This window comes from Emys orbicularis, chromosome 11 (assembly GCF_028017835.1).
Source record: "Emys orbicularis isolate rEmyOrb1 chromosome 11, rEmyOrb1.hap1, whole genome shotgun sequence".
Taxonomy (NCBI): Eukaryota; Metazoa; Chordata; order Testudines; family Emydidae; genus Emys; species Emys orbicularis.
The window spans coordinates 10,423,109-10,435,617 of NC_088693.1; the positions used below are offsets into that span (position 1 = coordinate 10,423,109).

Consider the following 12,509-nt stretch of genomic DNA (forward strand, 5'->3'; position numbering starts at 1 on the left):
ATTGGAATGTGTAAATAGCCAGTTACCAATTACGACCTTGCTCATATCCAGGTACCAAGCAATAATGATGAGGTTTGCATGTTTTTAGCTGGAGAAGGGGTAATAAACTAAAGGTAAACAGAACCAAATAACTGTTTAGAGGAATGTTACTAACAAGCTAGATTTATAGCCCTAGAATGATTTAACGGCTTAAAGGTATAAACATGCCTTCAGTAGAGAGGGGAGGGGGAGAAGAGGGGGGGGCTTAGTTGTAAAGTATAAGAAGAGAGAAACTGTTTTTGCTGGTGTGCTCGATTTGAGACTTGCCTGTCTCCTTGCACCACTTTGAGATCTCAAATAAACTTTGATTGTTTCTCCACCCCGGTATGTTTATTGGCGCGAAGCACGCCGGGCAACGAACCCCGCAGTTGCTGTCCTCGGGCCTCTGTGCCTGTAACAGAGGCATGCCACTGTAATCCACCATCACTGTCAATTTGAACCCTGGACCCATTTATTCCCTGTTAGAAATGAGAGGGTAGCACTGAAACGCATGAAAGATATAACAAAAACATACTGAAATAGGCAAGATTGGAAATTAATGGGAAGGAGTCCCCCAGGACCCCACTCCAGAAACAAACCCAAAGCAGAAACTCTGTTAATTAGCCTTCATACTACAGATTTATATTATATAAAGTTCCCATAAAATAAAGCTGATTCAACAGTAATGGAGCAAAACATACTATACTCCTGGGCGCCTGCCAAACCCAGTGGCATAAATAAATACCTGCTCTGCCGACACTCAAACCCACTTTTGTACAGGGCTAACCTGACCACACATGGAGTGGTTTCCTAAGTGCCTCAAGACGCCCTCCTAAAAAGACTTGAACTGACTTCACTGGCTGCATGTCACAAAACACGGAATGGGTATTTTTCTTGGTGTCTGAGTTGTGTGTATGTGAATTTAGTCCCCATGGAAGGTACGCCCATTTGACAGCCATGACGTTTGTTTATCCATAGAACAGGTACAGTTAAGGCAGTGGCCATGAAAGTATCTCACATGCACCCTTGTAACATGTCTCAACTCTGACAGGGAGGGATCACCTTTAGTTCACTCTTCATGTCTAGTCAGCCACTAGCGTCTCCGTTGGGAAAGGTCAGTTCAGAATGGTCTCGGATTGCATTGGATCCCACCGCTGACCAACAGATTTCCTTGTAACAAAGGTTTAGGTCTCAGGCAGCTTAGTCTGAATACAGTGACGATGCCTCCTCCCCAGCAACAGACCCACCTTCGAGGCCTCTAATTTGCTTAGCTGGGTGTGCAACCTCATGTAACTCAGCCCACTTCAAGCCATGTTCCCTTGGAACTAGTGTCAACGGTGGCAGTGGCTTTTGTGATCTGGACTCTTTTCTGCTACAAACTGAACTGAGACCATGATCCTCATTTTATATAAATCACTGAACAGACAGCATCAGATGGTGATAATTTCCCATCAGCACCAGCAGAGACTGGATCAGCACCAACAACCTAGAAGGGAAAAGGCTTTAGATGCTACCACCAGTCCCCTGAGGTCAGTGTGCATTGGTCATTGCAGAGAGATTCCCAACAGCATCCACATACAATCCTAGCACAATCAGTGAGACACCACTTTATAATTCCATCAGCTAAATCTTTACAGCTTCCTTCTATCAGCATGGACATTTTCACAGCTGAATAAAAAGCTACAGTTGTCTTACAATCCTCAGACAATGTAATCTTAATATGTGATTCACTGTCAGTTTAATAACCTCTTCCTTTGAAATTCTGACTCTCTCTGTAGGTCACACTGTGGGGTTAGTGCAATAGTTTTTGGAGAATTGAGTTCTAATCCTGTGCAAATGAGCTGCGCAGCCTCCTCCTCGTCCCTATTGTACACAGCGTAAAACCAAACCACAACGTGGGGAACTGGAAAAATCACAACGTGGGGAACTGCAAAAAAAAAAAAAAATCTATAGATGCGTTGGCAGGGCTGCCTAGACAAATATGCCAACATTCAGACTTTAACTTTATTCCTGAAACCAGAGATCTTGGTGTTACCCTGGGTTCTCTCTCTCCAGGGATGAAAGTAACTTAAAGGGCTTACCGTACTCCGGAGTTCTTAGGAGGGGGCGGAGCCTCAACCGGAAGAGGCGTGGCATTTAAATTCCCAGGCACTTTAAATCAGCATCGGAGGGGGCCCCAGCCTCTGACAGAGCTTTAAAGGGCCCGGGGCTCTGCTGCGGTAGCAGCAGCCGGGAGCTCCTGGCCCTTTAAATCACCGCCAGAGCCCCGCGGCCGCTACCCCAGAGCTCCAGCAGCAGGGCTCGGGTGGCGATTTAAAGGGCCCTGGAGGGTAGTGGCAGTGGGAGCCCCGAGCCCTTTAAATCGCCGCCCGAACCACACTGCCGGAGCCCCAGGGTAGCAGCGGCAACCGGGCGCTCGGGTGGCGATTTAGGGCCCCGGAGGGTAGTGGCAGTGGGAGCCCCGAGCCCTTTAAATCGCCGCCCGAACCACACTGCCGGAGCCCCAGGGTAGCAGCGGCAACCGGGGGCTCGGGCGGTGATTTGAAGGGCCCGGGGCTCTGGCTGCCACTACCACCCCGGGCCCTTTAAATCATCCCCGGAGCCCTGGGGTAGCGGCGGCAGTGCTCCGGCGGCAAGTTAAAAGGCCCGGGCAGTAGTGGCGGCCAAGCCCCTGGCCCTTTAAATCGCTGCCTGAGCCCCGCCGCCGCTATCTCAGGGCTCCGGGGACAATTTAAAGGGCCCGGGGCAGTAGCTGCGGCAGGCGCCCCGGGCCCTTTAAATCGCTACCCGAGCCCCACCGCCGCTTCCCCAGGTGTCCGTCAGCAGGGCTCTGGCTTCCCCTGGTGGCAATTTAAAGTGCCAGGGGCTCCCAGCAGCAGCTGGAGCCCCGGGCCCTTTAAATTGCCGCCAGGGGAAGCCAATCCACCCCGGTACGGCGCACTGGCTCTTGCGTACCAGCTTACTTTCACCTCTGTCTCTCTCTCTTTCTCACACACACACACACACCTTTGCTATACTGTCTTCATTGTGCACTAATCACATCCTTGCCTCAGTGACTGCAGTTCCTACTTCCCCTGTCTTCCTGAATCCCTGCTCTCCAACCAAAGTTCCAGGGATTCAGAATGCTCCAACCAGGCTACACTCTTGTTCTAGGAAATGGGGCTACATCATCCCAGTTCCTCTGTTATGATTGCTGGCGTCCTTTCCACAACTCTCATCTCCAAATTCAATTCAAAATTGCCTCCCAGATTTTCATATCTTCCTGGATTCCCCCAGCCTGCTTCTCTGACCTCATATCTACCCTCCTGTAACTTTAGCGCCCTCCTGGCCAAGATGGGGTCTGTTCTGCAGGCAGTTCTTGCCAAGAGAAGGCGCACGTAGGAACGCAGCAGTGAAAGTCTCTTCCACCCCAGGGGCACCTGTTCCAAACACCCTCCCCCCCCCAGGAGTGAATACACACACACGTGAACACACACACGAACACACGTGTATAGTACAGTGAATACAGGAAAGGGAAATATTTATTTACAGAGGGATGAATGGAGAAAAATATCAGGGGGAAAGACAGGGAGAGCGGTAAAACAGGGTTGCATTCAACACAAGGCCCCACAGGCCCAGTGGTAGCACAGTCTGAAAGGACAGACACTGAGCAATGCGTCTGCACTCAGAGTTTGGGAGTCCTGGCAAAGTTCCAGTCCAATGGTGAGTCTTGGGTGCTCCTGGTCATCTTCGGTGCCAGTGAACTTTCCCCAACAAACCCCTCCGGGGCCCTCTTCTGCCGCTCTCTGCAAAGCCACACACACAGAGGGACAACCTCCCCCCTTAACTAGCTAACAGCCTCCCTCCTTATCCCCAGTGCAAGCTCCAGTATTCACAGCCCCATGCAGCTCTGGGCAGCAGTGATACTGGGTCCAGCTCCGGCCTGTCCTTCTCAGGCAATTCCTCCCTGGCACAGTGCTCCTCCTGGCTCCATCCTGGAGTGTCCCGGATCCAGGCAATCAGCATTCCCCCACTCAGGACAAAGATTTAAAGGGGCCATGCTCTCTAAACCCCAAAAGGGTTACACTCCTCTCCCACCCACTCACCCAATCGGTCTCCTTTCCATCTCATTTCCTGCCCACTCACTCCACTCTTCCAATCCTGGCCAGCTCCACCATGAGCAGAACAATGAGCAAACTCACAATGGTGAGAGCGCCACAGGGAATCTTGCCTCCCCCCCCCCCTTCCCTTAAAAGGCAGTGACAAAGGAAGTACAGGAGCTATCAGTGCCCCCACAGCCCATGCTGTCCAACAGCAGGCAGGAAGGGGCAGCCTAGATGGAAAAAGGGAATAAAATTCCTGTTCTCTCCCAGCACCAGGAGGGAGAAAACAACCCCCTTCCCCTCCCCTCAGCAACCAAGAGAAGGAAGGAGACAGAGCAGGCAGCTCTCCTCCTTCCCAGCAGTAACAGAACAGAGGAGCTGGAGACCCACGTCATCACTGAGAGGAGTCTCAGAGACACGGGGTCATTGCCCAACCCAAGACCACTTTGTGGCACTCACGCTCGCAACAGTCCACAGTAGCTCCCTAAACTGAACTTCCCATGGTCCTCCCATCCTAAGTTACAAGGGAGAAATGAGACCTCGTGACCTGAGCAGAGACCAAGGAATCCTGGAATGCCAATAATGGCTCTGACACGGAATCCCTTTGTGGCCTTGAGCAAGTCACTTAAACTTTTCAGTGCCTCAGTTCCCCTGACTGCAAACTGGGGCTAATGACTCCTCCCTAACTCACAAGCGTGCTGCAAGGCCTAATGACTTGTAAAGCACTTGCAGGATGTGACGTACGGCAAGACTATGTGTTGGTACAACAGAACATGGATCATCTCAAACCTTAGGTTCCTAAATAATGATCACTTTCTCAAAACAGGAGTTGGCTTGCCAAATTGCTGTAATAGGAACAGAGAGGAACTTATTCCAAAACCTCTTCACTGTACAAATACAATTACTAGTATTTATTTGCTTTTTTTTATTACTATTGAGCAGCCAGCAAAGTGTTGTGGTCTGTTTGGAAGAATCCCCAGTGATTCAAAGCCCAGGTAAAGAAATGCCAGATAATCCCTATGGGCTAGATCGTGACTATACAGTCTGCTCTCATTCTGTCCTTGGAGCACCCTAGGAAGGAGATTGTGAGGCAGAGTCTCACAACTACCCTCCTGGATCCCTTGCTGCTCCAAGGAAGAAGTAAATTCCACCAGATCTATACCAGAACAGTGCATGCTGCCTGATGCACTATAGGGTGGAGCCAAGGCTCCGCCATCCCCCACCCCTTCGGGCCCTCCCAACCACTTGCACAATGGGAGTGGGGGGGGGGGGACCTGCAAAGCCCTTGCTGTGCCCCTCACTCTGCTATCTGAGAGCGGGGTAGCCAGTACAAGGCAGTAAGGGGACTTTACACCCTATTACTAACTTGCATTGCTGCACTAGCCCAGACCACAAACTGGGGCCCATGTCAGCTAATTTAGAGCCTTCTTGTTTTTTTAAGCACATTCCAGGGCATTTAAACATTGTGACCCATTGTTTACTGAGACAAACACTGAAGCTGTCACACAATCACATTTATTGAGAAAGATAAGACTAGTTGCCCATGCATCACTCATTGCGTCTTATGACAATCTGATCCGTATAATCCCTCTTTTCAGACAGGAAGGCAAGTTGCATCTTGGCTCTCAGAGCCACTGGCATCTGATGGAAAAAAACACACTCTTTTGTCATCACTCAACCAGCCTCTCCCACATCTGGGGGGTGGATTTTACATTATCTCTACACTCACATCTATGCCAGCAATTTTGTGCCAACAGATGTGTTGTACCAAATTCAGAACAACTATCTCCCCTGATCAGATCCTGCAAAGTCAGTAGAGACTCAAATCCTGTTAAAACATAAGCTTTAGTCAAATACAACTTACTAGGCTCCACACAGGTATAACTGGATGAAAGTCTATGGCCTCTTTTATACAGGTAGTCAGGCTAGAGTATCTAATAGTCTATTCTAGCCTTTGAATATATAAATCTATGAATGAACATCAGCCTGAAAAATCCTTTATGATTGGGTTTAAAATCTGCAGATTGCCAAGGCCTTGATGATTCCCGTTTTATTAGCACTGGGCAATTCTTAGAAGGTTTTAAGTAGAGAGGCTCAAGCTGCAAAATTCAGACCCAGATTTCAAACACAGGGACCATTTGGTTCTAGGGCACATTAATGGAGAGAGCGAGAGAGAAAGGGCCATTTGTGAAATTTAGTCCATGATCATCCTCCAGTATTAACTTTCACTTCCTGTTTGAAAAAAACATCCAGAAAAGTTTGACCATGTATTCAAAGCATTTCCACATGTATCTGGTCTGCATGCCAAATGGCAAATCTCCTGGGAACCGGCTTCCTTCGAAACACTTCCAGTATTTCGCAGCCTCACCTCTGTTTGGTGCATTAGTGTGACCCACTGGTAAATGTGAGTTATAGGCCCCTCTTGGTACTGAGGATACGCGCTTGTTACTATCTAGAGAGCATTAGCGCGAGGTATCGGCTTATGCTTGGAGTTCTGGAAGTCCCCAGCTCGGTCTCCTGTGTGTCAGTCAAAATGGTAGCCATCATATCAGCACGTCTGCTGCATATACACATGGAAATCCAAAAAGGGAAAGCTAATCAAGCTCTCTCTAACCTCAGAAAGGTTATCCCAACCAGATGGCTTAACCATGGTTGAGGAGATTGTTTGCCAGTTGTATCTATCATCGCAACCCTCTGAGCAGACCAAAAAAAAAAAAAAAAAGTGTGTTAGGATTTCCAAGTAAGGGCTTGATCCTGTAAAGTGATGAGCACTCTGGCTCTGCTTCAGCAAAACACTTAAGCATGTGCTTAGCTTCAAACACGAGTCATCCCATTGGCTTCAAGATAAGCATGTGCTTAAGTCTTTTGGTGGATCAGGGCCACAGTGCTCATCACCTTCCAGGTTCAATCCCCTGATAGCTAAAGGATAGTATCAATTAAACAGTTCTCATACAGGGATACATTTAATTCAGACACGATGAGATCTTTGGATGGAAGGTGTTAGAGAAGTGCATTATGTTATTGTTATTTACAACAGAAGATGTGTACAGAGGTTAACTAAATCAGTTTTGCAATACTATTGGCTCATAAACTGAATCTGTTAAGGAGCAACATTACGCAAACCTTAAAATCCAGAATGAGCTCTCTGGAAAGCAGATGCTTGTTGGTATTGAACCACCACAGAAAAGTTGTTTTTTTCCCCGCTTCTCTTTCTTTTGCTGTGGTTGCTGCCTGGGATTTGTAAAGCAGCACTGCTTATTAACAGCACAATTTTGTGTCCTGGATCCGACTATTCTGAATGATATATTCAAGACTCAAAGCAACGTTGCATGCAGCTGTTATCAGAAATTAAGCTAGTGGCACCTAAGAAACACCCAGATGCTTTTCAAAACTCTACATGGACTCATTCCATCTATGCTACCTTTTTGACCTACTCGCAGTCAATTTCCTCTGCTCCACAACACTTCCTCATGTGCTTCTCCTCTGCATCCCACCTCCCATGCCTCTTCGCGGTTGGGGGTCGCTCTTTCACTTGTGTTATCCCATCTCTTTAGAACTCCCTTCTTCTCCCCTCTGTGAGAGGCTCTGAATCACCCCCCTCCTTTAAATCTTACCGTAAAATCTTCCTTTTCTCTGCAGCTTGTGAGGGACTCTCTCTGTTTAAAGCATTTTATGAATGAAGGGCACTTTTCCCAGACCCTTTTTATCCCAGAGGCCTTTCGGCACAGCACACTGAATCCTTTTTATCAGTTCTCATCGTGTTTATTTGCAAGGCTCGTAGGACACCATTGATGAGTAAGTACCAATGAAAAAAATATTATTGTATTAAAAAAATACATTGTACTGTATAGTTGAAAGCTGTTGTGTGAGATTTTCAGATGGTTGCCTGAGAGCAAAATTACTTTCCTAACCATTGTTCAATTATTTATGACTTTATTGCTAGTACTTTCAAACCAAATTCTAAACCAACCCTGAGGAAGAAAATATCAGACTCATTTGCTATAGTTCCATTTTCAAGATAAATAAAATACTATGAGGTTTTCTAATAGAAAAGAAATCCAGAGCCAAATGCCTTTGAGGTCAAATATTCTGCACCACGGCAGTCTTAGGCACATGCTGCTGTTGCTCACCCATCAGTGTTACATTAGCAGCTCAAGTTTCAACTCCCTTAATGGAGATACCAGAGTGGCAATGGATTTTTCCCATAGTACCTTTGGTTTCCCCAGGATATTTGGCCAGCAATACCTCCCAGACTTCATCCCAAAACCCTCCACCTTTTTAAACGAAATATTTGGATAGGAATGGCAAAAATAAAGCACACTCAACATGAATGCAAATCTTTAGCAAAATTTCCTATGGGCTTTTCATACCTGGGTGGTGGACTTCATGGATGATAGTGTGTTTTCCCCCCCCCATCAGTACACACTAAAGGGAATAATGTATTAGTGACCAATTCAACTGTAGTGGGGGTGTTTGGCAGAATATCGTGCAAATCCAAGAGAAATAAATCATACCCCATTATCTTTTAGCCAGACAAAGTTAAAACAGCCTTTTGTTTCAGTACAACAAGCACACATTTAATAGCTCCCTGTAGACCTCAATGTTTGCAAGTTGGCTGGTTTTCAAAAATAAGTTGTTTAAAAATAAAAATAAGAACAATGCATTTATATGCAGCAAGCTACGTTCATGCTATCCAAGTCATATTCATCTGGTAGCAGGTTACAATTACACATCAGCCCAAAGTAAAACCCCAGATTAGAACACTCCCAAATCAATTAAAACACCAGGCAACAGAAAATGCACCCGAACATAATTCAGGAGAGATCAGGTACCTGCCAATAGGCCAAATTTTGCATGCACGGAAACTTTCACCAACAGTTATGATAGGATATGGAAAGCGGTCATATATAACGCCCTATGTGGTTAGGGATTTAACAGTCTTAGTTAACTAGCTCAATCCACCTCTTCCCTATGCATCAGCATGATGGCTCAGCTCAGCGGAGGAAGTTTTGCTGACAGTCCCCCCCAGGATTGGTGCTAGCCCATTGGGGGCCCTAAGCAGGAACATTTCCCCCCCACACACACTAATAATTAATAGGGGTCCCCTTGAGCTGCTCGGGCCCTAAGCAATTGCTTAGTCTGCTTAAGCCTAGCACCGGCTCTGGTCCCCGCGTTGTGCATGCTTGCGGAGTGGAGGTAGAGGAGGAGAGCTGCACGACCAATATTGAAACAAGGGACTCCCACAAATAGGTCCATCTTAGCCTATAACCACCCCCATGTCCCAGGATGAACACACTGGCTAATAGGAGAGAACTAAGGACCCTAGTAATTTGCTTACTCATTTAAACAACATTCTTTCCTAACCATAACCAATAAAGAAGGCAGCATGATTTACAAACAAAACCAGAGAGAAGGAATTAGTATAGAAATCTCACATGAAAACCTGTTCTCAAGTGACTTCTGGAGAAGTCTGGCAGATCCAGGAGGTTCAGAATGGACAAACACATAACATATCTAAGCTTACATAACATGGCCCTGGCTCTGACTTTGTTCCTGTGGAATGGATAAATAAACCTCGATAGGACACACGTTGCCGCAAAAGGCTTACAATATAAGTAGATAAGACAGAGAGTGGTGCCCTACCTTGACCCAACTTATCAATAACCAAGCCAAGGCTAGAACCCCGAGTCCTGACTTCCAGTCCAGTGCCCTACCCACTAGACCATGGGCAACAGCTAAGGAGATGCATGGGGTCTTGGGAAAAGGAATCCTCCACCAGGCTGTGGAGCATCAGCCCAGCTGCTCCATAGGCTACAATACCAGCAGCTGCCCTTGCATTCCCACTACACAGTAGGTTATGGCCCATGGAACAAGGTATTTGGGGACCTATTGGCCACAACTCTCCTGCTCCATGCTGCCATGGAGAGAGCCTTCACAGAGCAACACTCTGCAGCACATAAGATGTGGATTTCCCAATCTGTTCCCCTTGCACAGCAGAATGGCAGTGGTTCCAATGCATTCAGCACTTTCCATGCCCACTGGTGTTGGGACCAGGACAGGATACAGCCTTAAGGTAAATCAAACAAAGAGCTGTGACGTGCTTTTTGGATGCACAACACTCTCTTCCATAGACTTTTGAGTGCTGCTTGTAGCTAAGGAACAGCGGTACCTTTAATTTCATTCTGCATATTTTCCTACAGAACATTTTCAGCAGGGCTGCATAACAGAGCACCCAAGACTACAATGTATCTTGAACAATCACCAGGAAACAGGTGCAGAAAACAAACTATAATCATGAATCTAACCAAAGTTTAGAGGACCCATGTGAGGACATTTGCCTTAGATGGCTGTAATTTTCATCTCTATTTCTTTCCTATAATTGCCGGGCTCTAATTATTCCATACCAGAAAAGAGCGGGGAAAGGAATGCTCTGGGTTTTTGTGTTCCTGCTATGCCTGATTAACACAAAGCAGTTTGGCAAACGAAGACATCCATCTTGAACATCAACATCTCCAACTGGCTTCTCAGGATCAGAAGCTAGGGTTGAAACATGCTTCTAAACTTCACATGGGCTCTGGAAGCTAACACATCTTAAAGATGGATCCTATAACCTGGTTCTTTGTGAACCACAAAAACCCAACCAAAAATATATATATATAATATTTTTATAATATTAAGAGACCCAACTTCTCTCTCTCTCTGTACTTGTAATATGCTCATTACTGTGTATCTGTTTAAATAGCCAATTGAGTTCCAACACATTTTTTAACCTCAGGGATGTCTTTCACCCTTCCCCAATAAAGCAGAAGGTCAGCATTATTAAGCAATTAAATATCAAGGTTTATTTACCCATTCCACAGGAACAAGGTTAGAGCCAGTGCCCTATTATGTACTATAGGCTTAAAGATTTGCTAATTTACTTTAATCCACTTAAACCTTTAAAGCATGGATAATGGAAAACAGACAAGAAAACTGTTTCCAAATGTAAAGACAATAGCTTCCTTCCCTCCAAAGAAGCATAAAGCCTTAGACAAGAGCCCTAAAAGGTCATCAACTTCTCCTTTCTCCCTAGACACCCCATCTCAAAGGTCACAGAAGCCTCATTCAGATGCCCTCAGCAAAGAACCTAACCACAGATGTACTGCAATCCCCCAAAGGGCAGCCAAAATCAATACTTCAACATTTAGGAGGAAGCTAGAGCTGCCAAGGAGGCTCAATGCACTATGGTAATGGTGTATGGAACTTCTTACACTGGACTGTATAGGTGCTCGGATCTGAGGGTGATGAGGGTCATGGAACTAGATGGATGAATAGATAGAAGCGCTGACAGAATCCATGGGGTACCACTACTACACATAACGACATGGACCATTTATCTGGGATAAGGACACAGTTCTTCAGGGGAATTCTTATGCTACAAGACACCAGTAAGAGGCCTATGATGTTTTTATGTATGGCACTGTAGGCCTCTGCAGTTAAAAAGGCTGCTCTTTTGCCTCTAAGATCTTATCAAGGCCGGAGTCCAGATGGAGGTCAGAAAAATCACTGGCAATGACTACAAACGTATGCAGAAAAAAGCAACAATGGAAGCAACTAGTGACGATTTTATTATTATTATTATTATAGTATACACAATAATCTTGCTCTAAATGTCCAAAATAATAAATGTGCCTTTCAAAGATCTACAAATGCTTTACAAGTATGAAATAAGCCTCATATTAGCCCTGTGAGGTTTAGAAGCATCACTGAACCCATTTACGGATGAGGAAACTGAGGCAAAATTCAGTGAGTTGCCCAAGATCACAGAGTCAGTGGTAGAATGGTGACGAGAAACCCTGAGGTCTTATCTCCCAGCTCTCTGCTCTGACCTCGCTGCTTCCCAGGACGTGGACTCCAGAGCAGATTATCCTATTGTACCTTGCAATCAAGCTAAGGCATCCAAGGGAAGAGAATCTCTTACCTTCGAAAGCAATGGTGGGGTGTTCTCTTCTGATGCATTGCTGTTGCTCAGTTTCAGGATATTCAGGTGCATTCTGTGATGCTGAGAGATGAAAAGTGAAAAGGAAAAGGCTTGCCAATGACAGAGAAATGCCCTTTAATCTTGATACAACCATGATTGGAGGCCTGCGGCAGATCTAGCTTCCAAGGTAGGCCCTGAGAGGATACCTGCAATGCAAAGAATTTCATTTTAGAAAACATACATCCCTATCTAAAGTCTGCAACAACTCTCTGGGTTTTCCTCTTTCATTACAAACCCACGTGTGTTAACTAGATGTGATAATATTCAGCAAACAATACACTGAAAAATTAAGTGCCTTTATACAACTCTTGGCATGCAATACCAACAGAAATTGTAACGATACTGAAAAGTGCAAATACTCCAAATACATGTAAATGGCTCAGTATTAA

At 45.9% G+C, this 12,509-nt stretch overlaps 1 protein-coding gene across 1 annotated transcript in view; it reads right to left on the reverse strand.

Moving 5' to 3' along the window:
* The window catches only part of SEMA5B (semaphorin 5B), a 163,460-nt gene extending 151,246 nt beyond the window's left edge, over window positions 1–12,214 (reverse strand). Inside the window, exon 1 of the mRNA XM_065413429.1 lies at window positions 12,061–12,214. Coding sequence (XP_065269501.1) covers window positions 12,061–12,214 — 154 coding nt within the window. The remainder of the gene's footprint in view (window positions 1–12,060) is intronic.
* Between the last annotated feature and the right edge of the window lie 295 nt (window positions 12,215–12,509).